Genomic DNA, 26,592 nt, shown 5'->3' on the forward strand with positions numbered 1-26,592 from the left:
AAACCCAATAAGTTAAGGCAACTCAAACCGTTTGAGGAAACCGACTGCAACAAACCATTTGAGTTCAAAACTAATCTATATGAGTACTATGAACTTACTCCATTTAAGTAGAAGTAATGAGGCATTTAATGAACTCATTACCTTCAACACCGAGTTCAAAACTTTTTCAAATAAGTAGAATTAACTTTCAGTCAATATTGAGTTAACGACACTCATTTCATTTGATAAAGTTGACTGATGGGTTTTACAGTGTATATATAACCATACCTAATATCAGAAAGTGCAAATTTTTTTTACAAACTGTTCAAATATTGATGTCTGTGATGCAGCAAGTCTAAAGATTGTTGTGTACACCATGATTTTATATTAAAATAAAATCCCTTTAATGTGTTATATGACCAAAAAGGGTCATAAACGAATACGCCTCGGACTCAAAAACAGTATTCCATACGTCACGACTGAACAAGCAGATAAAGGGTTCAAAAGCATCAGATAGGCCTGATAAACACATGCAGCTCATGTGCAGCTCATAAAACGTGTTCAAATTGCTTTTATTTCAGAAGGATTTGTGCATTGGAGTGAGACGAGTAAAAATGTTGGCACAATCATGGCTGTGTTTTTATAAATTAAATGACTCTAGATCTCAATCACTGATTCAGGATATTTTGATTCTTTCCGTAGTGAATCTTAAAAGCAGTGCATAGTACAGACCCGATTTTATTTAAAGAACTGTAAAACTGATTTCAGATCAGGATGATAGCTTGGTTTTCTCCAAAAAACCTGTCAATTTTCGAAGTCCTAAGTTTCCCTTTTTCTCGGCTCCTCCATCGGTGTGCTATTTCCCTCCATACAGATGGATTTTGGCAAAAGAGATGGTCTCCCAGTAATCTTTGTGGCCCTTTTCATAAACGACGAAGATGTATTTGTTGTCCTCAGCAGAACCTCCTTTGAGTGATGTCATAGTGGAGTAACCGCTTGGCCCCGCCCAGATCTGGACGGCCTCCTTCTCCCATGACTTCCCATCAGTGAAAGACCAGCGAAGAGTTAGATTGACCCCTATGAAGAAGAAAAACATAGAGAGAAAAAAATAGATATATTTTGGTCTATTAGATCAATGGTTCCTAAAGTGGGGGTCGCTTGGTGATTTCTTAAAAATATCATATATGTTATTAAACTAATATCATATTTTATCCATAAACTGCACAAGATATAAATTGTTTAATAGTTACATAAAAACAACATGCAATTAAAAAGCCATCAGCCTTAATGTTTTTTTTTTCATTAGATTGCGACCCCTGGGGTTATATGCTAGATTAAAGACACAGCGTTAGCTGGTGCAGATTGATTTTACGGCACATTGTTAAACTTAAGACACCCTTACGGCACTCACGTGCATAACAAATTTAGGCTATGACAGAACATAGAGGACAATCTCCAAGTGTCTGTCTCCAAAAATAAACCAAGAATAGTCTTTTGCTATAAACATTGTGCCCACTGTTGCATATAAAGGTTGTAAAAGAAGAATATATGTATACACTTTATATATGTATGTGGTTTCAAATGCGGTACACTGCCACCCTGTGGGGGGGTTTGTTGTTGCTTTTGTTTTTTCTCTCCCTCTCTCTCTCTCTCTCTCTCTCTCTCTCTCTCTCTCTCTCTCTCTCTCTCTCTCTCTCTCTCTCTCTCTCTCTCTCTCTCTCTCTCTCTCTCTCTCTCTCTTTCTACCTTGTCTCACCTGTTGGCAATTAAGTGGCTGGAGCATGCGGCAGGAAAAAACAAAGAGAGATTGTGCCAAACACTAGTTGGTAAAGGCTGCGCTCACTTGCTTCTCCTGCCCCAGACTAGCTTTTGGTGTTGAATAATTGAGATACTTGTAAAATTACAAATCTTGTTGTTAGTGAACAATAGTGAAATTTTGACTTTAAATTCCCTTTGTTTATTTAATACTTTATCTTGTTAGTTTTGTTTCAACTTTTTGGAGCAGTATGGAGGTGGATGTCTCTTCTTTGTTTAATACATTTATTTTTCTCCTGTTTCTGGTAGAGAGGGAGCAAGGTAAGATCTTTGTTTTTCTTTTTAATTTTCTTTTGAGAAGTTTAGAAAGTTGCTTCCTCAGTCAGTTAGATCTTTTGTTTGTTGTTTATGCATTATCCCCTCCTTAGTATGTTTGACCATTGGTTATTTATTTTTTGTTAATCTGTAAATAAATATACTTGTTGTTTTTGTATATTAGATTTGGTGTGATTTATTGTTGAAGTGCTGGGACAGGAGAAGAGTGATGATTGTTTGCTGCCTTGCCCTTTATTTTTTTTGTTATTTAGCAAAATTTTATAGTATCAAAATTGGCCTCTAATTAATTTTATAATTTGGCTAAATTTAATTTGTTAATTTGTGTGTGTGTGCACTGTTGTGTGCAGGGTTTATGTGTTTATTAACACCTACGATTATAGTGGGGGTCACGAATCACTGGAATAGTTATTTTGGGGTCGCGAGCTGGAAAGTTTGGGAACCCCTCTATTAGATCAGTAGAAAACATGGAAGATACTCTTCTGTTTAAAACTGCTACTCTTTTGTCCACCTTTGATCATTATTCTAAGAATGTGTGTGCTTTACAGAGTTTCAGCAAATTTCATCGTCAAATTTAAGACTTTTTATAACCCTTTAAGATTAAAACGAATTAAAGGTTATAGACGTATACAGGGTTAAACAATTAACATATTTCTAATGGCTAGGATTTATAAAGAGGAATCATTTAACTGTTTTTAGTTTTCTTTCCTTGATTAGGGAATTTAATGGGGACTTTGTTGTAGAAATGTCAAATGGCTGTTGTGAATTGCATCTCTTTGCAAAAAAAAAAAAAAAAAACTTTAAAAGAATAAGGTTTTATTGAGATGTATCATTGGTAATTGGATGGATGTCGGCCCGATTGAGTAGCTTTACTGGGACAAAGCAAAATTAAGACCTGTTTAAAAAGATTTAAGACCTACAACACAATATTTCAAAGGATTTAAGCCTTTTAAAGCCTAAAATTTAGTCTTTGAAATGTAAGACTTATTAAAACCCCACGGACACCCTGTTTTAATTATTGATCTTTTGACCTTATATTGGAAAGATAAGCTATTTAAAGTGCAATTCACAAACTCTTTGTTTTTGTTTTTTTTTGTACTGATAAAACTGTCAAAGCAGTGAAAAATGAAAGTAATCATATATAATTTAATGTATTTCGTTTTTTTTTTTCTAATGAGTTCCTATGAATTTATGCCACAATTTACAGTGCTCGGCAAAATTGAGTACACTCCATTTAGAAAATGAATATTAGTATCTATTTCTCTAGTGAATGTATTTTGGTGCGTTTAAACAAAATATATTTATTTAAATAATATTTTAGTCACTTTTCGTAGTATTTTTAGTAAGTAACTTTTTAGTTTAGTACTGACGAATGTAATGTATATGCACAAATATAATATTGTATAACTTCCTATTTAAAAATATGAATTTAAAAGATACATTTGTAAGGGGTGTGCTTGTATATGCTGAGCACTGTATGTTGACTTATAATAATATAGAAATGTTGACACATTTCTATATTATTATTCACTTTTAAATTCATTTAATTCATATTTTATATATATTTAAAAAAAATTGAGTGTCTGTGAATAAAATGTATGTTTTGATGACTGTAAATGCAACCCTGTTAATGATCTTGTACACTCACAAACCTATCTTTCAACAAAGCAATGCACCAACTCACAGGCACTGTATGAGAGAGTACATGGCAAAAAAGGCTTTATGAAAACAATGTCAATTGTTTTGTTACATTTTGTCAGTTTTGTTAATCTTTTGTGTGAATTTATTTAATTTATTCATCTTTTTTTGTGCAAGAAAAATATAAATCTAATATACAGCTGTAAACTTCTCACAAAATTAACTGTTGGCTTTTCAGAGATTTGATTTAGTATGCATAGATTTTGATTATTCTAGTATTTAAAAAGCCACTGAATTATGATTTTGAGTGTAATAAAATGAAAGAAAAACAGGGTCTCAGTAAAGATTTAACTTGAATATTTCTTTGTAAGACTTGGTGAATTGCTGTTCCTTACTGTGTTGTGTGCTGGAGGGGTTGGTGAAGTACATCACTCCTTGTTTCTGCAAGGCTCCGGCTGCTACAACTGGGTCGATCAGTGTTTTATCAAACACCAGCTCCTCAACGGGCAGAGACTCGCCTCCGTCCAAACTGCGCACTATGATGCGACAGCGGCAGTGGTAGTTGTTCTGGTTGCGTACATTAATGACAATGCTTCCATCCTCTAGTTCCACTGGCTGTTAAGACAAACAAAAGACTGCATTAAATAAGTCTTATAAGCATGTGGTCAACTTAAACTTGTACTTGTAAAACCATGTACTTAACCTATTTGAAAATGGGTCAAAGAATGCAATGTGTGGTAAATATTCTGACTGCAACAGTGTAAAGTTGATCGGATTTAATTCATTTACTCGTCTATTAAATCTGATCTTTTTTTGTATTTTTGTTGGGTTCAAGTCAGGTGATTGGCTGGGCCATTCTGCAGCTTGATTTTCTTAGTTTGAAAGCATTTAAGAGTTTCCTTGGCTGTGTTTTGGATCATTGTCTTGCTGAAATGTCCACTCTGGTTTCATCTTCATCATCCTGGTAATGTGGATTGTTACGAACCACACAGTTTTGCTGCGTGTATGTTCTTTCTGTCTCTATCTCTTTCTCTCTCTCTCTGTACCGGCCCTGTCATTTTCTCAGGTACAGCCTACTTTGGAGCACTCTTGGCTGACAGGACTGCCAATCCTAATCAACCATGTGACGATGACTTCTCTCTCTGCCAATCGCGTTCGTTGCAGAGCCCTTTAAAAACGGAAGCGGCAACGGGGAGAGATCAGCTGTTGTTGTTTTGGCGTGTTGTCTGTTTGGTGGTGTCCGTGTGTGTTGTCGCTGCTACTGATGTGTACTTTGAGATTTGCTGATGTTGCCTTTGAGTGAGATTAACTGATGACTTTGAGTGAGATTTGTTTGAGAGTTCTGACGAGTGTTTTCTACATCTCTAGCCCGCTATTGCTCCATTCAAAAACCTTCTGTGACTTGACAAGGGAGATCTGGAACAACATAGTAAGTCACGTGACATACATATTTGCACGCAGGATTATTGATGTATAGACACACTAATTAGCGAAGTGCGCTAATGTTGTATTTTTATTTATCAGTTAGAGTAAGTTCAGGGCGCTTTGCGCTGAAGATTTTTCTTTTCATATTGTTATTTTCTTATTTAGTGGATTGGGGAGGAGATTAAGGGAATGTTTTGTTATATTTATTTCTTCGATTTGTATGCGCAAACTTCAGTTTGAACTGAGAGATTCAGAATTACTGAGAGATTTCAGCTGCTGTCTGTACTTTTACTGCCTTTCTATACCTCCATTTCTTCATGTGTTCAAAACTTTTCCCAGCGTTATTTCATTTTATAACGCATACCTTTGTTTAAACTAATTCGATATATTTTCTTTGCATATATGGATTATTTTACCACATCCTAGGGAAAAAACGTCACTTTTAAAAATATGTTTTCTGAAAAAAGGTGACACGTTAAATACTTATTCTCCTTGCTGTAAGTCTTATGACGGTATAAAATTTTCTTGTTGCAATTAATAGCTGAAGCTTTTATCACAGTTTACAATATTGACCAAAGCTGCAAAAAATACTATTTTAACATGTATAATGAGGAAATATTGGAGGAAGTATTGCTTTATTGCATATACATGTTCAGAGTAAACAAATATTTCAACCAAATTAAATTGCAAAAGGATTATAAAGTTCAACAGGCAAGTTCATCAGTAGTAAATAATAAATAATAGATTAAGATCAAAAGTGAGAAAAGGCCAGATTTATTAGTTACTATGGTAATATTAGTAAAAAAAACAACAACATTTTATTAGTTATGAATTAGTTATTAATAAAATAATTATGGCTTGTAATTTTAACGTGGCAGCCGTTAACGTTCGTAGTGTATGTGTGTGAATGAGTGTATATGAATGCTTCCCAGTGATGGGTTGCAGCTTGAATGGTATCCGCTGCTAAAACATATGCTGGATAAGTTAGCGGTTCTCAGATTAATAAAGGGACGAAGCCAAAAAGAAAATGACTGAATGAATGAATTTGAACATGTTATTAGGCATTATCTATGAAATCAGCATCACTAAAGATAAATAAAAGGTTTTGTAGGTTTCATCATGAGTAACTAAGCTAGTCTAAACAAACAACAGCCCTATAAATAGTCACAAAATAATTGTCTCCAAGCATTCATGAAAACCGAATACAATATGAATATCTTAAAAAAGCACTCTAAAAGCTTTAACATTCATACATTCATTTTCTTTTTGGCTCAGTCCTTTTGTTAATCTGGGGTCGCCACAGCGAAATGAACCGCCAACTTATCCAGCATATGTTTTTTACAAAGCGGATGCCCTTCCAGCTGTAACCCATCTTTGGGAAACATCCATGCACACTCATTAACTACGGACAATTTAGCCTACCCAATTCACCTGAGCACCCGGAGGAAACCCACGCGATCACAGGGAGAACATGCAAACTCCACACAGAAATGCCAACTGACCCAGCCGAGGCTCAAACCAGCGACCTTCAGCAATACCTACCACTGTGCCGCCCAACGTTTAAACAATAAACTATACTTCACACTTTTACAGTATTTTGAAGTGTCTATGACATTATTAGTGTGCATGTTCATTATCACAATATATTAAGTTATTGAATTTTGGCATGTATTTATTTCATGTACCTTACTTTTTATTTATTTATTTGTTTGTTTGTTTGTTTACTTTTTATTTTTGACCATTAAATATTGAAGAATATTTAAATTGTATTTAATTATAGTTAAGTTATGACTTACTTCAATGCCTGTTTTGGGGCCTAGTTTTGGATTAAAATGTTGTTTCTGTACAGAGATACTGTATTCTGCAGTATTCTGTAATTTGCTTAAGTGTCAACAAAACTGTTAATCACTAGGACAGACAAAAGGGATGTGGGATAAGGTGTCAAAACAAACAGGAAGCAGTGCAGAAGAGTTGTTTAATATCAAGCCTACAGTGTAAAAATAAATGTACGTTTCATAGAAAAATTGTACAATAAACCGTTAACCGATAATTTTGTTAGGTATTTGGTCATCTTACCACAGAGAAAAACTGTGAATTGTTTAACAATGAATTATCATATATTACAAAAATCGATAAATACCATGGCCAAACGGCGAGGCAGTGGCGCAGTAGGTAGTGCTGTCGCCTCACAGCAAGAAGGTCGCTGGGTTGCTGGTTCGAACCTCAGCTCAGTTGGCGTTTCTGTGTGGAGTTTGCATGTTCTCCCTGCCTTCGCGTGGGTTTCCTCAGGGTGCTCCGGTTTCCCCCATAGTCCAAAGACATGTGGTACAGGTGAATTGGGTAAGCTAAATTGTCTGTAGTGTATGAGTGTGTGTGTGTGGATGTTTCCCAGAGATGGGTTGTGGCTGGAAGGGCATCCGCTGCGTAAAACTTGCTGGATAAGTTGGCGGTTCAATCCGCTGTGGCGACCCCGGATTAATAAAGGGACTAAGCCGACAAGAAAATGAATGAATGAATGAACATGGCAAAACACATATTTAGTGTCAGTGTTTTATGTTGGGTTATTTAGTTATCAATATTTTTCTGTGTTTCATGTGTCATGTGTATTTTTCTAATAATTTTTGTCTTTGAGTGTCTGACAGTCAATCATCCATATACAAATACTGGCCATGTTTAGGTATTGCCAATAAGTAGCATGTCCTTTTTGGCTGTTTGAACGCATTAAAAATGTTAATCATTCTATCTTTTATTAGTAGTGTGATACTATTCTCTAATATTGTAAAAATAAAAAGAGTCACAAAATAACTAGTAGTATTGTTAATAATATTATTATTGACATATAATAAGTATTTACAATGCAGGCTTTGATGTTAAAATGCTTAGAAGAAAAACAATCTGCCATAACTGAATTTCTTAACTGAGAAATGATTTAAGAATAGAAACAAAGCAACAGAAACGGAGGATTCAATGACAATATCTTTAAAAACAGCAACAACTGAGTTGTAAACATACATACAGCAAATTAAAGACGCTGTTAAATATTACCTGACACTCATCTGGGTTGAAATCCAGGTCTTGTTTAGGCTGGTTGTAAGGGATACTCTTCAGAGCAGCTCCATATCTCCAGGATCTACCGTGATCATCACTCAAGATGCAGAAAACCCCATCGCCAGCAATGGTGCCATGGCCACACACCACCAAACGGCCCTTACTGGGTGGATACCGCTTCTGCAAAACAAACAAATACATGAAAGCAAACAGCACGCAATCTGAAAAAGCTGGAAAAGGCCATGTCAGGTCATTTGTTCCCCTTTACAAGCCAATGCTTAACCACAGACTTGATAAAATGTAGTTTTATATCACCCAGAGATCTAAAAGTATCATAAACAACAGGAAGTCATAAAATCTGAATTTCGTTTTCTTTTGAAGGAGGAACAGAAGCAAACAGTATTGATCTTAAGCTGAAGCGAATCTTTTTATAGTTACCAAAAAAAGAAACGACCCCAAATATGAATTAGGTGAGTTTCTCTCAAGCCTTTTGATGTTGGCATTGACAGCGGTGGAAAGAACACTAAAATAAATCATACTCAAGTAAAAGTACCATTACTTGTAAAGCAAGTTGAGTAAAAGAATCTGTTTTAAAAACAGTGCCACTTTATGTTACGAGGCCTTAACTAATAGACCATTTTAATGTGGCCAAGTCATTGGCCCATATACATTTCCTGCTTGTTATCAAACTTTTTCATAACTGTAAAACAAGCAGAGATGGCAAAAGTAAACACATCCCATACTCAAGTAGAAGCACGGATTCTCATGTTTTAAATGACTCTGGAAAAAGTTGAAGTACTGACTACATTTTTGTACTCAAGTAAAAGTAAAGATAAAAAGTAAAAAATGGCCTCAAAAATTTACCTAAATAAAAAGTACCCATTACTACTACACATTTTAGTTATACTAGGTAGGTAAATATAAGGTCTCCCACATTTTATTGTTTTAGTACTAAAAAACACTTTTTTCACAGTATTAGATTGAAAGATCTGAAAAATCCCATGCAGTATGATTGTAAGTGGACTAAAGACTGTTTACCTTAAGCATTTGTATGGCATATTTTTGAACTGGAATGTGTCTCTCTTGTTTACCTGTGATCTGATCAAGCAAAATGTGTCTTATAACTGAGTAAAAAAGGGCAACATCAGTCATGTTAAATTAGTCATCCTTGCCTTTCTCATAGCAAAAACGCCATAAACTAGCCTACATATGGCGCGTACTAGCCGCACACTGCAGCACGCAGGCACAAAAAACAGACAGACTGCATCAAAAGGCACTCAAATTGCGCAATGACAAGAAATAATATAGATCGCGCCACCAAACACATGAAAATGAAAGGAGTAGAAATTACAGATATTTGTGTGAAAATGTAAGGAGTAAAAGTAAAAAGTTGTCAAAAAAATAAGTAGTGGTGTAAAGTACTGATACCAGAAAAATCTACTTCAGTACAGTGATGAAGTATTTGTACTTAGGTACTTCCCATCTCTGAACAAGAAGCAGTTCAATCCTAACTTAATGTTAAAACTGTTATAAGGACATTATTTATCAATATGCGTCTCTTTTTGGATTCTCTGAAGCTGTAGAAAATAAAAACGTAAAACAGGAAATACATTGGGACCATTGTTTTTGTTTACACCCCTTAAAATAATCTATAGGTTTTTACACTGAAACTAATTTGTGTAACTACATGCTTTTACATTGTACTTATGATTGATTAAATACCTGCATGTAATTATATCTGTAATTAATTACTCTGTAGACCATTCCTTACACTTTAACCCGATCCTACTCATACCACCAAACCTGTCCCTAACCCTACTCGTATGCCACCTCAGGAGCACCAGAAGTGTTCTGCAATACATTATGAACACAGTAAGTACATTGTATTTATTTTTTGATGCAAGTACATAATAATTAAGGCCACCTAATATAAAGTGGGACCCTAAATACTAAATCAAAGCATGAGTAAAATGTAACCCTTCTAAACATACTGAAGAGTGGTGAGTAATGTATATGCAGTTAAAATGATTCCACCTTATACACTGCAAATTAATAGATAAACCAGTGCCATTTATAAGGGTCCTTGTATTTGTGTATTTATTTGAAAACATAACATTCTGTAGAGCAATTAATAATTGTTTAAGTCCATTAAGTCTCTCGCTTGTTTTGTTTACCGATACACAACTAAAATATACTCAAGTAAAAATAAAAGTGCACATTTATTTAAGTCCTTAATAAAGTACAATTCCTGATTACTTTTAGATTTTTTTACTTTTCAACACGGGATATTGGTAAGCTAGCAACCGAGAAACTGAAAAGACACTGGACTACGGGCTGCTTAACCCTGTTCCTGGAGATCTACCTTCCTACAAAGTTCAGCTGCAACCCTGAACAAACACACCTGAACCAATTAAATAGGGCCTGAACAGCACTTGATAATTACAGGCAGGTGTGTTTGATATGAACTGCAACTGAAATCTGCAGAAAGGTATGCTGCATCCAAATTCACTTACTATCCGTTCTAAATAGTATTTGAAAATGGAATTAGTATGTCCCAAATATTGTATGTTGAAAAGAGTATGCCAAAGGTTCCCTGATGGTTCACTATTTCCGGTAAAAAATTTAAGTGTAGAAGAGTCTACCCACTAATATTGCCCACAATACATTGCACGTTGGACATGAATTCGATTAGAACTACAAACGCGGGTGAAAAGTGTAAATAGACTACAAACATGACAGCCAACAAGACCAACTGTCAAGTAGAGAGGCTTCAGTAAAGATGTTTGTATGAGTGTTAATTAATATCTAGCCCACTGGAACATGTTTAAACCACATTTTCTGAGTTATTTCATCTGCAACAACGTGAACCTGTTTGGACCTTAACGTCTAAAAGCATAATTATCCAAAGACCTGAGGAGATTTCTGTGCATGAAAGACTCATGAGTGGGAGATTAACCTGCTGCTGCTTCTCCGATAAGGTAGGAAATTAAATCTGACAGATATGACAGTGGATGATGTGTGGATGATTGACAGGGGACGTAACTAAGCAACATAACAATCTGTTAATGAGGAAGTAGTATGTCCCAAAGCTTGCATACTCTTCTGTTACACACTCAAAAGTATATATTTTTCCTTCACAAAAAAGTACAGACTTTTAGGGCGCAGTACAAGTGTGTGAATTGGGATGCAGCAGTAGATCTCCAGGAACAGGATTGAGAACCCCTGCACTGGACTAATCATTGAAAACAGGTGATTAGTCACGTTGGATTAATGTTTGCAGCTATGTCAGAATTTATTTGGCAGATGTGTTTCAATCTATTATAATTATCCTTTAATATTTTCCAAAACAAGTAACCTAAAAGTTATGGGATCAGAAATATATAAATCTGTAAACATTTTTTATATTTTAAATGAGAAAAATAAACATGCGTTATGGATGTGACCAAAAAGTTTGTCGAGTTTACAGTGAACAACATACTTTGTAGAAATTCTGTCAATTAAACAGCACAACTCAAAAGAAATAATGCTAATCTAAAGGAGTTGGCTCTCTGTAGAAAAAAAATAATTGATTTTATTTTATGAGATTTTTTATGAGATTTTATTTGATTTTTTTGCATTTATGTGGAAACAGCTTCGTTATGAATGTGACACTTCTTCGTTACAGATGTGACATTGAAATTAGCACTTGTGTAAATTTGGTTAGTTAAATATAATTGTTTGAAAGTACTAACAGAGACATTTTCGAGTATTTTTAAAGTACTGTAAAATACTTACTTAGACAAAAAAACTTCTGTGTCCGAATTTTTTTTTTTTGCGTGGCAATGTTGACATTGAACATGGAATTTGTTGACATGGAATTACTCACCTGTATTCCAAATCCAGGCCCAGGAGCAAAGCTCTTCACCCCCAGCTCGATAGAGAGATTTCGTGGAACACTCCAGGTGAAGCCATCATCCAGACTTTGCACCATCATCGTGCTGGAGGGGCTGCACTGATACTGGTGAAAACACAGAGAGTAGATGATGATCACAGCGCCGGTCTCCTCATCCACTACAACTGAACCCAGACTCAACCCATCGGCTAGAGAACCATCGTCCACTATGAACGAGGTGGGAGACCAGGTGGCACCTGAGGAATAAAACAGAAATTGAGTTGCGATCTCGAAAAATAAACATTTATGAAGCATTCTGGAGTGGGCTGGTTAGGCATGGGACGATTTCAAGGTATACCAGGGATTGGAAAAGTCAAGGTTTCAAAACCGCCAAAAGTTTCTGCTATACCAATCCTAAGGTATGTGTAAGATTTTATATGAATGTTTTTTTAAATTTTTTAAGGACAGCAGTATCTCCAGCAGAAAAAAATATCCGAAGATGCCGTTTTAAATTGTAAAGTAATCTGTGTTTTGGAACCTAATGAAGACATCATAAGTCAATGATTCAATTGAAGTATTTAGCCTGACAAGTTTACTGCTCCAAAATACTTTAAATGATTCTCAAATTAAAATATATTGTGTTCAAAGAAAAAAAAAGTTTTAGTTTTTTACCAGACATTTAAACAGAATATATTTCAGAGCAGTAATCACAATACCATGAAACCGTGATGTTTTTATCCAACGTTATCATACCGTCAGTATCTTATATCGACCCATGCCTAGAGCTGGTGAATGCGTGTGATTTACCTCTGTCTGTGGAGCGTCTCAGAGCAATGAACTTTGCCCCAATGTCACTAGAAGACATTTTCCTGGCCTCAGAGAACGCCAGCAGGCTTCCACGCAATGTAAACGTTAGCAGAGGAATCCTGTAAGCGTTGACCTGACCGGCTCCACCACTGACCCATAGTAACTGTTCCTCGTATATCAGCGGATCAATCTGTGGCAAGTAAAATAATCAAACCATGATACAAAAACCTTTCATATTCTTTCATATGACAATCACATGACAGTCAACGTCAATGCTTGTTGTCAACAGTTTTTTTTCTGTGCAAATCTTTTTATTGGCTATAGTCTTTTTAATAACTTAGTATTATCATATGAATAAATAAATTATATTGCATATATAAAACTAACTTTTTTATACTATTTACTGTATTATATTGTATGTACATATACACATGGGGGGAAAATTAAAGAGTCCACTTGAAAATTCTGAATCATTTTGTATTTTTATTTTTGTTATATTAAAATATATTTACTGTTTTATTCTTTAAAGCACTGATGACATTATCCAAATGTAGGCAAAAGAAATTGTCAAAATAATTCTAATTTACAATCACAGCAAATAAAAACATTTGAAAAGTTAACATTGCAGACAGACACGTACATGGTGTGTGCATATATTTATACATCCCTACTGTATATACTTCAACAAGGGCTGGACAAGAATTAAAAAAAAATCTTATTATTATTTATTTTTATTTACAAATGCATTACATCCCTATGAAAAAAATAATACAGTAGCAAGTGTCAGTTTCAGTTTAAGTGTTGAGTTTGTCTTGGTGAGAAGACTATTCACGGAAACATAAAACCTTAGTTAAACTACTGCATACACGTTCCACTCCGACGAAGGAGCAGCACCTGTTTATAATGCGTAATAACACAAAACGACATTTTACGGACAAAAGAAATAACATCATGTGACAGAAGTCGTGTATTTACCTGAGTCTTGTCGGCACGCGCGCTGGAAAGCACCGCAATCCCGAGTAAAATTCCAATTTGTCGAATAAAATCCATTGCAACGATAAACCAGATGAAGAGAAGGGGCAGTCTCTTCCTAAATAAATTATTTGTCTCCTTTATCTCCTTTAATAACGTTTGCTAAGCATATTCCCAACCACAGGGGACTCACATCCTTATAAGAGTCACATGACTTTCAGTGCGTGACGTCAGAGTCACATGCCACAACAATTTACATAAAGAACAGGCAGACGTGGAATACACAGTTGGTACATAAATACAAATGCAAATGATATATTACATTATATATGCAGTCATTGAGAAATAATCAAGACACGTATTCTCTGCATTAACTACGTATATGGGTTTTAAGTCATTAAAGCGATATTCTATTAAGTTCGGATAGCATTTATTCAAAACTAAAAATGTCATCAGTAACGTTAGTTTGCAGAAACTATACATTTATTTCAAAAGTATTAAAACAAAACACTCAAAACAGAAGCAAACAAATAAACAAAATTAGGATTAAATTAACTAAGAAATTAACTAATAAAAAATAAAACTCAAATTAATTACAAAACAATATTAAATAAGATTCAAATAAATAAACTAAATTATGATAAATCATTTATTTAAAAAAATATATTAAATATATTAAAATCATAAAAATGCTTAAAGTAAGTAAATAAATGTGTAAATAAATAAATAGGTTATTGAAAATGGATGAATTTATTTATCTAGTTTTTAATCAATCCATTTTATCTTTTGGTTATTTTAGTAACAGTAGCCTAGCCTATATTAACTAAAAACATCAACACTGTTTTACCAGCGCACTTTTGTCTCTTCCAGCAGATGGGGTCAGTTACCAAGAGTTGTCTATATCCTGTAAAAAATCCTGGGTTCCACTCAATCAATTTGTGTAGGGAAAACATGAAGGAATTAAGTTAACTTGTTAGTTTTTAGGAATTTAAGTTAATTGAACATAAAATAAGGATGTTGTCCCCATATATACATTATATGACGTATAATGTTAAGCATTTCCCAGAGATGGGTTGCGGCTAAAAGGGCATCCGTTGTGTAAAAACATGCTGGATAAGTTGGCGGTTCATTCCGCTGTGGCTACCCCATATTAATAAATGGACTAAGCCGAAAAGAAAATGAATGAATGAATAAGTCTAGGATGCACTTCTGTTGTGTTCTTAATTTCTTTATGTAAATTGTAAACAGTACTGTAGGACTTTTGTGCTGCTGAATAATCAGTCATAAGATGTTGGTTAAAACAAAAAGCACATCTTGACCTGTTATAACAAACCAGACAAAAGCAGAAGTGATTCTAATGTGCGTGTAAGTTAACAAGGGACCTTCAGACTGAGAACACATTGCTTTAAAGCATTTTGTGTTTGATTTATTAAATTGCTGTATATGTTGTAAATATACCCTTAATCTTTACTACATCATACTTTTTTATTAATGCAGAAGATGTAACTGAAAAAAGACTTTTTAAATATACTTGACAAATATACTTGACAAATGTCTGAACAGGTGCACATTATCACTCCACTACAAAACAGTAGTAATAAAATAATAACAACAATACTGCGACTACTACTACAAATAATAATAATAATAATAATAATAATAATAATAATAATAATAATAATAATACATTTTATATTTTTAATGTGTTGTTGACTTGAAATTTTCGCTTGATGTTGGAAACAACCAAATGAATTCTAATGCCCGAAGAAAACCAATTTAATTGGTTTACAAATTAAGTTGTGTGTAATAAAATGAAATGACACAGGGAAAAGTATTGAACACACGAAAGAGGAAGGTGTAGAAAGGTAGCGAAAGCCAACAGCACCTAAAAATCTTTGAGTAGTTATTCAGCAAGTTTTTGCTTTTTGTCATTGTGAATTAATATTAGCTGAAACTAATATTAGCATGATGATGAAGATGAAACTAGGGTGGACATTTCAGCCAGACACTAATCCAAAACACAGCCAAGTAAAACTCTCAAATGATTTCAGAGAAAGAAAATCAACCTGTAGAATCAAGCTGCCCAGCCAATCACCTGACTTGAATCCAATAGAGACTACTATTTAAAGATCAGATTTGATAGACAAAACCTACAGAACCATCAAGATGTTTGCACTCTGTTGAAGTCTGTGAAAAAAAAAATCACACCTGAGCAATGCATGTGACTTCATTCTGGATATGAGGGGCGTCTTTAAGCTGCCATCCCTAAAAAAGCCTTTCATGCCTTTTATGTAAAGTAGCCCATTAAATACATTTCAATAGTTTAGTACTTTCTCCTTGTGTCATTCAAATGTTATTACACATATCTATTTTTTTTTAAATGCTTGTATTGTTTGGGTTTTTACCAAAATCTGGTTCAATTCCTTGTCAACAGCTACTTTATAAATATTATTTCCTAAAATAAAAAACATGACGTGTTCAATAATTATTTCCCCCACTGTGTATATAAATAATTTTGAATCAAGTAATTTGAAACGAACGCTACAGGGCGGTATGACATCGCCGACAGCTTCTGTTTCTTTTCCAGAAAGCCGTTAAAACAAAAACAAAAGGCAACAAATTAAATAAGCAAGTAAATAACAACGTGATAAGATGTGAAAACGTGGTAAAAAACAGGTGAGGGCTTTTCTTTTCTTGGATTTCTTTTAAAAACACAATCGGTTGGGTTTAGGGAAGGGGATGATCAGGTCAAACGGTACTTTTGAAAAAACTATTGGTTGGGGTTTATGGAAGGGGGTGGGGGGGTTGGTTTGGTCAGTCAGTCAGTTGACAGCGGCCTCTGGTGGATTCGCAAGAATAAAAAGTGCAAAAAAAAAATTACCTCCTGGGATGTATTTCGCACTCTCCAGAAATGTATATAGGGGTACGCTTTCAGAATGAGCCTGGGTTGTTAATATAATAGGTCATAATATTATATGATATGTGATACATGCATTGATTTTAATTATGCACACAAATATCAGTCATGTCCAACCTAAATTAGATGCATTTTTCTTTTACAAAATCTTTTTAATTTTTTACATTTTTCAAAAAAAAGCCCTGTTGGCGACGCAGTGGCGCAGTAGGTAGTGCTGTCGCCTCACAGCAAGAAGGTCGCTGGTTCGAGCCTTGGCAGGGTCAGTTGGTGTTTCTGTGTGGAGTTTGCATTTTCTCCCTGCGTTCGTATGGGTTTCCTCCGGGTGCTACGGTTTCCCCTACAGTCCAAAGACATGCGGTACAGGTGAATTGGGTAAGCTAAATTTACAAAACACATAGTGTATGAGTGTGAATGAGTGTGTGTAGATGTTTCCAAGGGGTGGGTTGCGGCTGGAAGGGCATCCCCTGCGAAAAAATGTGCTGGATAAGTTGGTGGTTCATTCTGCTGTGGCGACTCGGATTAATGAAGGGACTAAGCCGAAAAGTAAATGAATGAATGAATGAAAAAAAAAAACTTTTGTCGAAGACTTTGTTAATTAATATACATAAAACTGAATTATTATATTACATTACATTGTACATACTAATAATATTAGAATATACAGTTGAAGTCAGAATTATTAGCCCGCCTGATTTTTTCAACACATTTCTAAACATAATAGTTTTAATAACTATTTTATAATAGATTTATTTTATATTTGTCATGATGACAGTACATAATATTTGACTAGATATTTTTCAACACACTACTATGCAGCTTAAAGTGAAATTTAAAGGCTTAACTAGTTGAATTACATTAACTAGGCAGATTAGGTTATTGTATAATTATGATTTGTTCTGTAGAATATCCAAAAAATTTATATAGCTTAAAGGGGCTAATAATTTTGACCTTAAAAGGGATTTAAAAAAAAAAACTACTTTTATTCTAGCCGAAATAAAACAAATAAGACTTTCTCCAAATATATATATATATATATATATATATATATATATATATATATATATATATATATATATATATATATATATATATATATTTATTATTTTTTATTTTTTTATTTTATATATATATTTTAATATATATATATATACATCATTTGGGAAATATTTAAAAAAGTAAAAATTCAAAGGCGAGCTAATAATTAGACTTCAGCTGTATATAGCATATCATTTAATGACATATGAGAATATATTACATGGTATATTAGTTATTTAATAATGCATTGATCCTTAAATAAATTGTGCAAATGATTACTTTTTATTATGTAGTATACAAATCATGTCAATTTTTAACTACAGAGTTCACAGAAAACATTTACTATTCTGAAGCAGGTGTATAAAAAAACAACTGCACCTGATTCAAGCACTCATTTCATTTGTTTTCTATACTCACAGCATGCCAGTATTGCCATCAGTAAATATTTGCAACAAAAAGCACATTATAACCATCTCTTCTCTGTGCTCACACACATGATTCAAGCACAATCACACACTTTTTGGCGAGGCGCTGTGAAATTGTGTGTACATTCCTGCAGTCATGTGTTCAGACTGAGCTGAGTCACAAGATGAGAGAAAAAGAAAGCAGAGAGAAGAGATAGAGGAAGAGCTCGAGCTGGGGGAGGGTTTAAAAATCACTCCCACAGTCACTTAAGAGGAACACAATCTCACAGAGACTCAAAAACAAAAGCTATTTGGATACCACAAGAAGAGTCTTACCTTAAAATGAAGAGAAACCCCCGATAAATGGCAATGAAGGGCTTAAAAAATGAGAGCTAAAGCAGTGGGAGGAGTTTAGAAGGTAGTGGCAACTGCAGACATGACTGAGAAGGACCTGAGAGAGACACACAATGACAGAAATGAAGAGATGGACCTGCTGTCACATACACACTACTATATTCTGGAGGAAAGTGTGTTTGATGTTTAGTAAAGCTAAGGTAAGCGAGGGTTAAATGAGGGGTGCATTTTCAGCCTAAGCTATTATTTACATGTGCTGACTAATATCACTTTCCTTTTCCCTCAGATTGGCTGCAGTCAGCTGTGAATGCTGTCGTTTTGCTAGCAGGTTTGTTGAAATGGCTTTAAATGCATGTTGATTGGTGTTCTCTGGGTCATGATGGTCAAACATTAACAGCTTTCTGAAGTGATGTAATGTATGCAAAGGTTCATGCGGATTGATGTATAAAAACACTGCTTGCAATAACTGTGAAACACATTCAGATTGGCATGCAGATTACTGTAATTCAGAGAGACTGCTGCCCATTTTCTTTATCTTTGAGATATAGCATAACGTCTTCCTTATACGGTCTCATGTGAAACTGTTAAAAGAGAAGTTGACTGCAAGATTGTTGTTTCCTGTTCTTAAACAGACAGTGAACTGTGCCGAAATCATCAACTGAAACAAGCTGGGCCCGAACCACAGGTTTGCCATCACACTCTTTGTCATTTTGAATGACATGTTATTTAGAATGATGAAATTACTCAAGCTTTTCTCATGTTACATTATACACTTAGTTATAGTTCGACCTCTCTAGACAGTTATAGATCATTCGTGCTATTAGTTATATAATTACAAATGATGCCTGCTTTGCCAGTCAATTTTATCTTCTCAAAGGAATAGTTCATGCAAAAACGACCAGAAATTGATTCATTATTTACTCTCACTCAAGTGGTTCCAGAGTTTCTTTATTCTATTGAACACAAAAGAAGATATTTTAAAGAATGTTAGAATCCTTTAACCAAAACAAATACTATAGATGTCCATGGTTAGCGGTTTCCAGCTTTCTTCAAAATATCTTTTGTTTCAATGGAAGAAAATAAAAGTCAAAGAAGTTTGGAACAAGTGGAGGATGGGTAAATGAGGATAGATTTTTTGGTTTTGGATGAACTATCACTAAAAAGTCTTAAATTAGAGATTGACATTAAATGTTGCAAGCACAACAAAAGCAAGAATGTTTTCTTCTAAGTATTTTTGTATTGAATTAAATCAAAATGAATTTTGAAACTTTCTAAAATATGAAATAATCATGCATAAACCAAGGAGAAATATCTGTTTATGTGATACACTGTAAAGCCCAATAAGCTAAGACAACTCAAACCGTTTTTGGATATGTATATGAGTACTGTGAATTTACTCCGTTTAAGTTATGAGGTATTTAATTAATTACCTTCAACACTGAAGGTAATTAAAACTCTTTTCAAATTGAGTAGATTTTGAGTTTACTACACTCATTTATTTTGAAAAAGTTGACTTTTGGGTTTTACAGTGTACTCAAATTTCTTTTTAACTTTGAACTTTCTGATGTTTTAGCATATTTTGAAAAAGTATTTTCAACAAGCAAGAAAAAAAAGTTTGTTTAATATAGGATTAGGGATGTAGAATAAGATCTTGCAGAAAATGTACACTGTAAAACCCAACAGTCAACTTTATTAAATGAAATGAGTTTAGTAAACTTTAAATTTGCTGAAAGTTATTTCTACTCATTTGAATAGAGTTTTGAACTCGGTGTTGAAGGTAATGAGTTAATTAAATACCTCATTACATCAACTTTAATGGATTAAGTTGACAGAACTCTTATAGATTAGTTGTTGTTATTTTTTAACTCAAATGGTTTGTTGCAATCGGTTTCCTCAAATGGTTTGAGTTGCCTTAACTTATTGGGTTTATCAGTACTCAGTTGGTTTGAGTTCTCTTCTTTTATTGGGTTTTACTGTGCTCAAATTGCTTTATTTACTCAAATGGATTAAGTTGACAGGACTCAATAGGATTAGTTTTTTAACTTAAATGGTTTGTTGCAATCGGTTTCCTCAAATGGTTTGAGTTGCTTTAACTTTGGGTTTTACAGTGTTATTATTAGATTTTTTGTTTATTTTATTTTTAGTCATAAATTTGTACATGTGCCTTTATAATACTAGCAGAAACAAGGCAAGTATTGGGCAAAACATTTATTTTGCAGTGATTAGTTTTGAGTTATTTGTTGGTCTGTTTTGCATCTATAGCATATTTTGCTTCACACTTTTGTATGGGAAAAAACTAACAAACTTTCAAAATCTACATTTGTTGGACTGTCTATTTGTGTCTATACATTTAAATTGAACAAACTAGCAAAATTCTAAACAGAAACATCAAAAGTATATTTATAAAAACCTTTAAATGTCAACAAAGTAAGTGTAATGTTTCATTTATAGACATTTGTAAACCCAGTGCTATTTTAGAAATGCTTTGCAAATTATTACATATTTTAAATGAGATACAGCCTTATTTCAGCGTAACTTCTAATCTAAAAAATGTGATTAATTAAATTGGGATGTTTGGTCATATCAATGTTAATTTAATCCTTTTTATCCTGATTTGCTTTAAGCCCTCTTTTTAAACGGTTTGATCACATTTTCTTTTATGCGCCCTTTTATATAATGCGTGTCTGTTTTCTCCAGCAGGCTCTGACAGTGGCCGTCACCATGGAGGAGAGGGAGCGGCAGTGTAACAGAGAGGAAAAATCTGATGGCAAATCCCCCACAGGACAGTCACGCACAGCAGGAGAACCAGGCACATCATCCACATGGAGGAACGGTACATATCACTCCAATTCATCCAGTGTTCATAAAAAACAGCTAAACCAAATCATCAAAGAGTACAAATGTGACTGCAGCATGATTTTTACCACCCTGCTTTATTGGCCTCAACTAAACAATAGCACTGAAATGCTTGCAATGCTCTAATGACACTTTCATAACACGTAGATGTTTCTGAAATGCCACAGGAATTAGAAATATGCCTTTCTTTTATATGTATAACTTTCATTTTCATAATTAATAGGGCGTTTAAATCCTGCCTAAATTGTTTTATTGCATTAAAGCTCACCTGGTGTGTTTTTTTGTCAGGTCAGTGTGTGGCATCAGTCCCCACGTCCTCCTGGTTCACTCCTAAATTTGACTTCTCACGCTGCAGGACTCTTCTGGAAACAAAAGGCTTCCAGGCTAGTATTTACAGCTTGCCTTAAGAATTGTTCATGTACACTTCTAAATGAATCAACAACCGTCATTATAATCCTATTCAGATCCCAGCAGATAATTTTGAGGGTCCACTTGAATTAGCGCTGGACCATCCGTCCGTCAGAAGATATCTGCTTTTCAACTCATATGTTTTTAATTTCATCATGGCACCGGTAAGAGAAGCCTGCTAAATCAATGCATCTCACACACATTCTAGTGCTGAGCAAAGAGGGAAACTCACTGAACCTGTTGAGAATGAGCTCGGATTATATTTCACTCCAACGACAATAAACACACTGTGTTTAGGAAATCACAGTAAATTATACTGTTTTTGTAAAAATTCATAAAGGAATTCATGTGTAAAAATAAAATTATATATATATATTATTATTATTATTTTTTTTTTAATAAAGTGTAAATTAATGGTTGTTTTGGTAACAGTTTAAAGGGGTGGTCCCATAGATATATACATTAGATGTCGCCTGGCCTATTGTTGTCTATTGGACGGAATGCGTCAATAGCGCCGCCATCTTGGTACAGGGTGGCGCTCCGTTGAAATGTATGCAAGACCAAGGTACAGTGGAGGACTGTGGCCATCCAAAGCCAGAGATATACACATATACACATATATCTATGATCGGCAGTTTTCCTGGATGTTAGTATGTAATTTTTTTTTTCTAATTACTAAAATTAAAATTTTACATAACTTTTCTACATTGATGGATCAGTGACCGCACGGGCATTCCTGACAAAAAGCTTGTGTTTGTGTGTACAGAAATGTACTATCCACCCTCCCTGTTAAATTTGATATAATCATGTCCTGAAACACACCTCCTCTCCTGCTTTCACTTCTCATACTGACGGAGGGAGCGATTCGTTTGTGAATGAATCCCTTGAACTACTCTTTCACTAGATGACAATAATACAAGTTTCTGGCAGCGCAGCATCTCGTTGTCATATTTCTTTTGCATTTTTTACTGATTTTATTCAACAAAACTAGCTTAAGCCGAGTGTTTAGTGCGAGTTGGAGCTGCTTTGCCGTATGGTGAATGCAGTAAGTGACTGTTATCATCAATAACGTTACCTGATTAGCATGAAAGTTCAGAACATACAAAAACAGAAAAAAATTAATATTACCTATGAAATGTTCTGCCTTTGTGCTTTGTTTTCTTTGTTTGCTCGTTACTACACCCGTAGACAGCGCTAAAGTCCAGCATCTTCACGTAATAATACTGTCTTGACTACTGCGGTTGAATGACATTAGTCCTGTGAGCACTGTACCAATGTGGCAGTGCTATTGACGCATGCTCAGGGTCCCTATGCGATATCTAGTGTATATATCTATGGGGTGGTCCAGAGTGTATTTTTTAAGGCTTTGTTGTGTTTATAGAGGCTTTGATTGGCCAGTTAACAAGCTGTGCTATGATTCGCAAATCGGCTCTACGTCACCAGGAAAAGTGTCACGCCTAATAACATGCACTGTGCCTCTGCTGTGTAAACACTGTCCATCACTGTAGCTGTATCAGTTTGAGCCTGAATCTGAAAGAAAATGAATAGGACACAACTGAACCTCATGCCTGCTCTCTAAAATAAAATCTGACAAGTGTCTTTCAAAGATATTCAGAATAAGAATGTGTAAGTAATATGAAATGTTCACATACTGTATCTTTTGTGAGTTGGTTATTTGAGAAGTAGAATGCACATAAATGGGCAGCATAGAGAGACACTGCAGCGCTGGTGAAGATTGGCAGTGTTTGCAGTAGTTTGTAGGATAAATATGAATTTGCATCTAAATTGTTAACAGTGCCAAACAGCATTTCCAGTAGTTTATATCCTTGTTTACGTCCTTGCTACAACATACCGTTATCGCTAGAAACTGTGCATGTACTAGATCAGTTTTAACAAATAAAAATACTTACAGGTTGTAGCTCACAATCCACAGCTTCTTCTATTATGCTGTTCCTTTGACCAGTTTTTAGCCGAATCCAGCACTGAACTGGGACAGATTCTGGAAGCTGTCCTTTATTAAATGCTAGCTATATCTTTTTTTATAATTCTCTGAACATAATTAAAATTAAACTGTAAGCAGTGGAAATAGCAGCAGTGGAAATAGCAGCATTTGGACGCCATTTTAGCTTTCTCCGCTATAACATCACAGCACCCTTGGCCAAGCCCCTTTGCTGCGTGGGGTGAATGCGCGTAACCTGAAGCGTTTGTGATCACACTAACCCTGATGTATTTATTTGTAGTCCTCAAACTTCGCTCACTGTATGCTTTGCTAAGCTAACTCTGTAAAAGCCAATGTTTCCCTTTGCATTGAACTTTAAGCGTATTACATTCAGAGATGTTGTTTATGTTCACACAGCGACATTACACATCAACTAAAGTTTAAACCATGACTTTGTAGTGGAATACCCCTTTAAAATATTGCTCTATTAGTTTATGTATTTACTGACATGAACAATAAAATTAATAATATATTTATTCCAGTATTTATTAATCGGTGTTAACATTAGTTTTGAAAACTAATAAAATGAAAATAAAGCCATTCATTAGCATTAATGAATGCTAACAAGCACAATTTGGGATATTAATAATGCATTATTAGATGGTGAATTATGATTGATAAATGCTATACAAGTATTGTTCATCCTAAGTTTATTTTGGTAAATTAGTAAACTAATTAGTGAAAAAATTGTAAATAATAAAATACTCATTTTAAACTGTTACTAACTGTTACTAAACTGTATATATTAAAATCATTTAAATCTCATTCATTCATTCTTCTTCAGCTTAGCCCCTTTATTAATCAGGGGTCGCCCCAACGAAATGAACCGCCAACTTATCCAGCATATGTTTTACGCAGCGGATGCACTTTTAACTACAACCCAGCACTAGAAAACACCTATACACTCCTGCCTTCACTCACATATACTAAGGCCAATTTAGCATATTCAATTCACTTATAGTGCAAGTCTTTGGAGAAACCCACGCCAACACGAGGAGAACATGAGTGCACACAGAAAGGCCAACTGACCCAGCTGGGGCTCAAACCAGTGACCTTCTTGCTGTGAGGCGACATCGCTAGCCACTGAGCCACTGTGTCACCCCATTTATATATCATTTAAGTATAAGATGTATCTGTTTGCCTGTTTAGACAAAGAACAGTACCTATAAATACAACTGTAACTAAATAAGCATCTAGGCCATTAGACAGATTAATGATAATGATATATTAGCACTCACAACTAAAGACATTTATTATAACAGCAACTATTAGCATCACATTGACATATCATAATATGTTAATTGATGATAACTGCATCCAACAATATTGAAGATTAACCGACAACCAGTGTCCGCACTAACCAACTATAACCTTTATAGCAAGATAACTAAAATGAGTTATATTAGTGTCCATGCTCCTATTTTTAAGTGAGGTGAATTTTGATTATTTGGATGTTTTTATCATTCGCCACCTTTTTTCTTCTGAAATTGATTCCTCTGTGATGTCAATATAGTTGTGATGTTGACTTCCAAATTCACATTTTTTCTAAAAGTTTACAGTTATAATTATTGTCATAAGCCTTGGTCAGGTAAATTGGTCTTTAGAGTATATGCTTAAAGGTCTGGTGTAGTGCTATTATTAGATGTTTGACGTAATCTCAACCGAAACACGATGAGAGGGTGGAGCATAGAGTAGCTCCTCCCCATTTTCAAAAACAGCCGATAGTCTTTTGTTTGATCCCAGCTCTGCCAGTGAGAGTGGTCAAGCTTAAGCGCATCAAAGGAGAAGCATCTTGAAGGGGGCAGGGGTATGTCAGATACTAGAGAGCATTGAAAGTATTGAAGTGTGATGAGGTGACGTAAAAAAAGCGTTAATCCATTTAGATGGAAGTGACAAACTGCAGGCTTTTATTTATATCAGTTTTATATTTTTTATATTGTTCATATCAGTTTTATATTCATGACATGGCCCGCCCCCTTCTCATTTGCTTTTCATTTCATGCGCTTGATCTCGACCAGTCTCACTGGCAGAGCTGTGATAAAAAAAACAAGTGTGAGGTGAAGTGAATAAAACAGTTGATCCTTTTGAGTGGAAGTGACAAACTACAAGCTTTACATGTTTATATCAGTTTTATATCTTCTAAATGCACATTTTGTCACTGTTTTGGGGCACACTAGCTTATAGATATCCTAAAAACTAATATGGACACTAACATCTAAAAAACGTCATTTTAGTTTCATGGGACTTTTAAGTGAGAAACAGAGTTGTATTATTAAAAATCATCAATAAAAATAATTTAAAAAATAATTATTACCAAAATAAACGAGACAAAATGTCCTAAATATCGTTTATATAAAAAGAAGGTACGTTTTGGGATAAAATAATGGACATTTTGTTATGAAATTACTTTTTTTATCAACACTTCAGCTTGAGTCCCAATACTCACTATTAACTAATGTCTTATTATAGCTGTTTATCATAAAGATACTGGCTGTTTATTAGTGTTTATATAGTACACTGTAAAACTCACTAAGTTAAGGTAAATCAAACTGTTTGAGGAAAAGGATTGCAACTAACCATTTAAGTTCAAAAATTATTCCTAATGAGTACTGTGTACTTAATCCATTTGAGTAAATGAAGCAATTTGAGCACAGTAAAACCCGATAAATGAAGAGAACTCAAACCAACTGAGTACTGTAAAACCTAGTAAATTAAGGCAACTTTGAGTTAAAAAACTAATCTATATGAGTACTGTGAACTTAAACCATTTAAGTTGAAGTACTGAAGTATT

The 26,592-nt window shown here is 34.4% G+C and overlaps 2 protein-coding genes across 4 annotated transcripts in view; one reads left to right on the forward strand and one right to left on the reverse strand.

The window, feature by feature from the left end:
• Window positions 1-532: 532 nt before the first annotated feature.
• On the reverse strand, window positions 533-13,974 carry neu1 (neuraminidase 1). The gene is given in 6 exon segments (NM_001044909.2): window positions 533-1,056; window positions 4,101-4,320; window positions 8,176-8,358; window positions 12,044-12,306; window positions 12,857-13,046; window positions 13,832-13,974. Coding segments are annotated over 6 exon segments (1,152 nt in total). The 5' UTR covers window positions 13,907-13,974; the 3' UTR covers window positions 533-835.
• Window positions 13,975-18,457: 4,483 nt separating this feature from the next.
• Window positions 18,458-26,592, forward strand: part of si:ch211-222e23.2 — a 16,607-nt gene continuing 8,472 nt past the window's right edge. For 2 of the 3 annotated variants that reach the window (XR_012395095.1, XM_683161.9), the window contains exons 1-6: window positions 18,458-18,738; window positions 18,825-18,866; window positions 19,171-19,223; window positions 21,236-21,371; window positions 21,683-21,777; window positions 21,859-21,966. Coding sequence is in view for 2 of the 3 variants with exons in the window: in XM_683161.9 (XP_688253.2) it covers window positions 21,260-21,371; window positions 21,683-21,777; window positions 21,859-21,966 (315 nt within the window). In the remaining variant the exon portion in view is untranslated. The remainder of the gene's footprint in view (window positions 18,739-18,824; window positions 18,867-19,170; window positions 19,224-21,235; window positions 21,372-21,682; window positions 21,778-21,858; window positions 21,967-26,592) is intronic. The other variant, XM_005170101.5, reaches the window with a different exon arrangement.

Source organism: Danio rerio, chromosome 19 (assembly GCF_049306965.1).
Source record: "Danio rerio strain Tuebingen ecotype United States chromosome 19, GRCz12tu, whole genome shotgun sequence".
Lineage (NCBI taxonomy): Eukaryota > Metazoa > Chordata > Actinopteri > Cypriniformes > Danionidae > Danio > Danio rerio.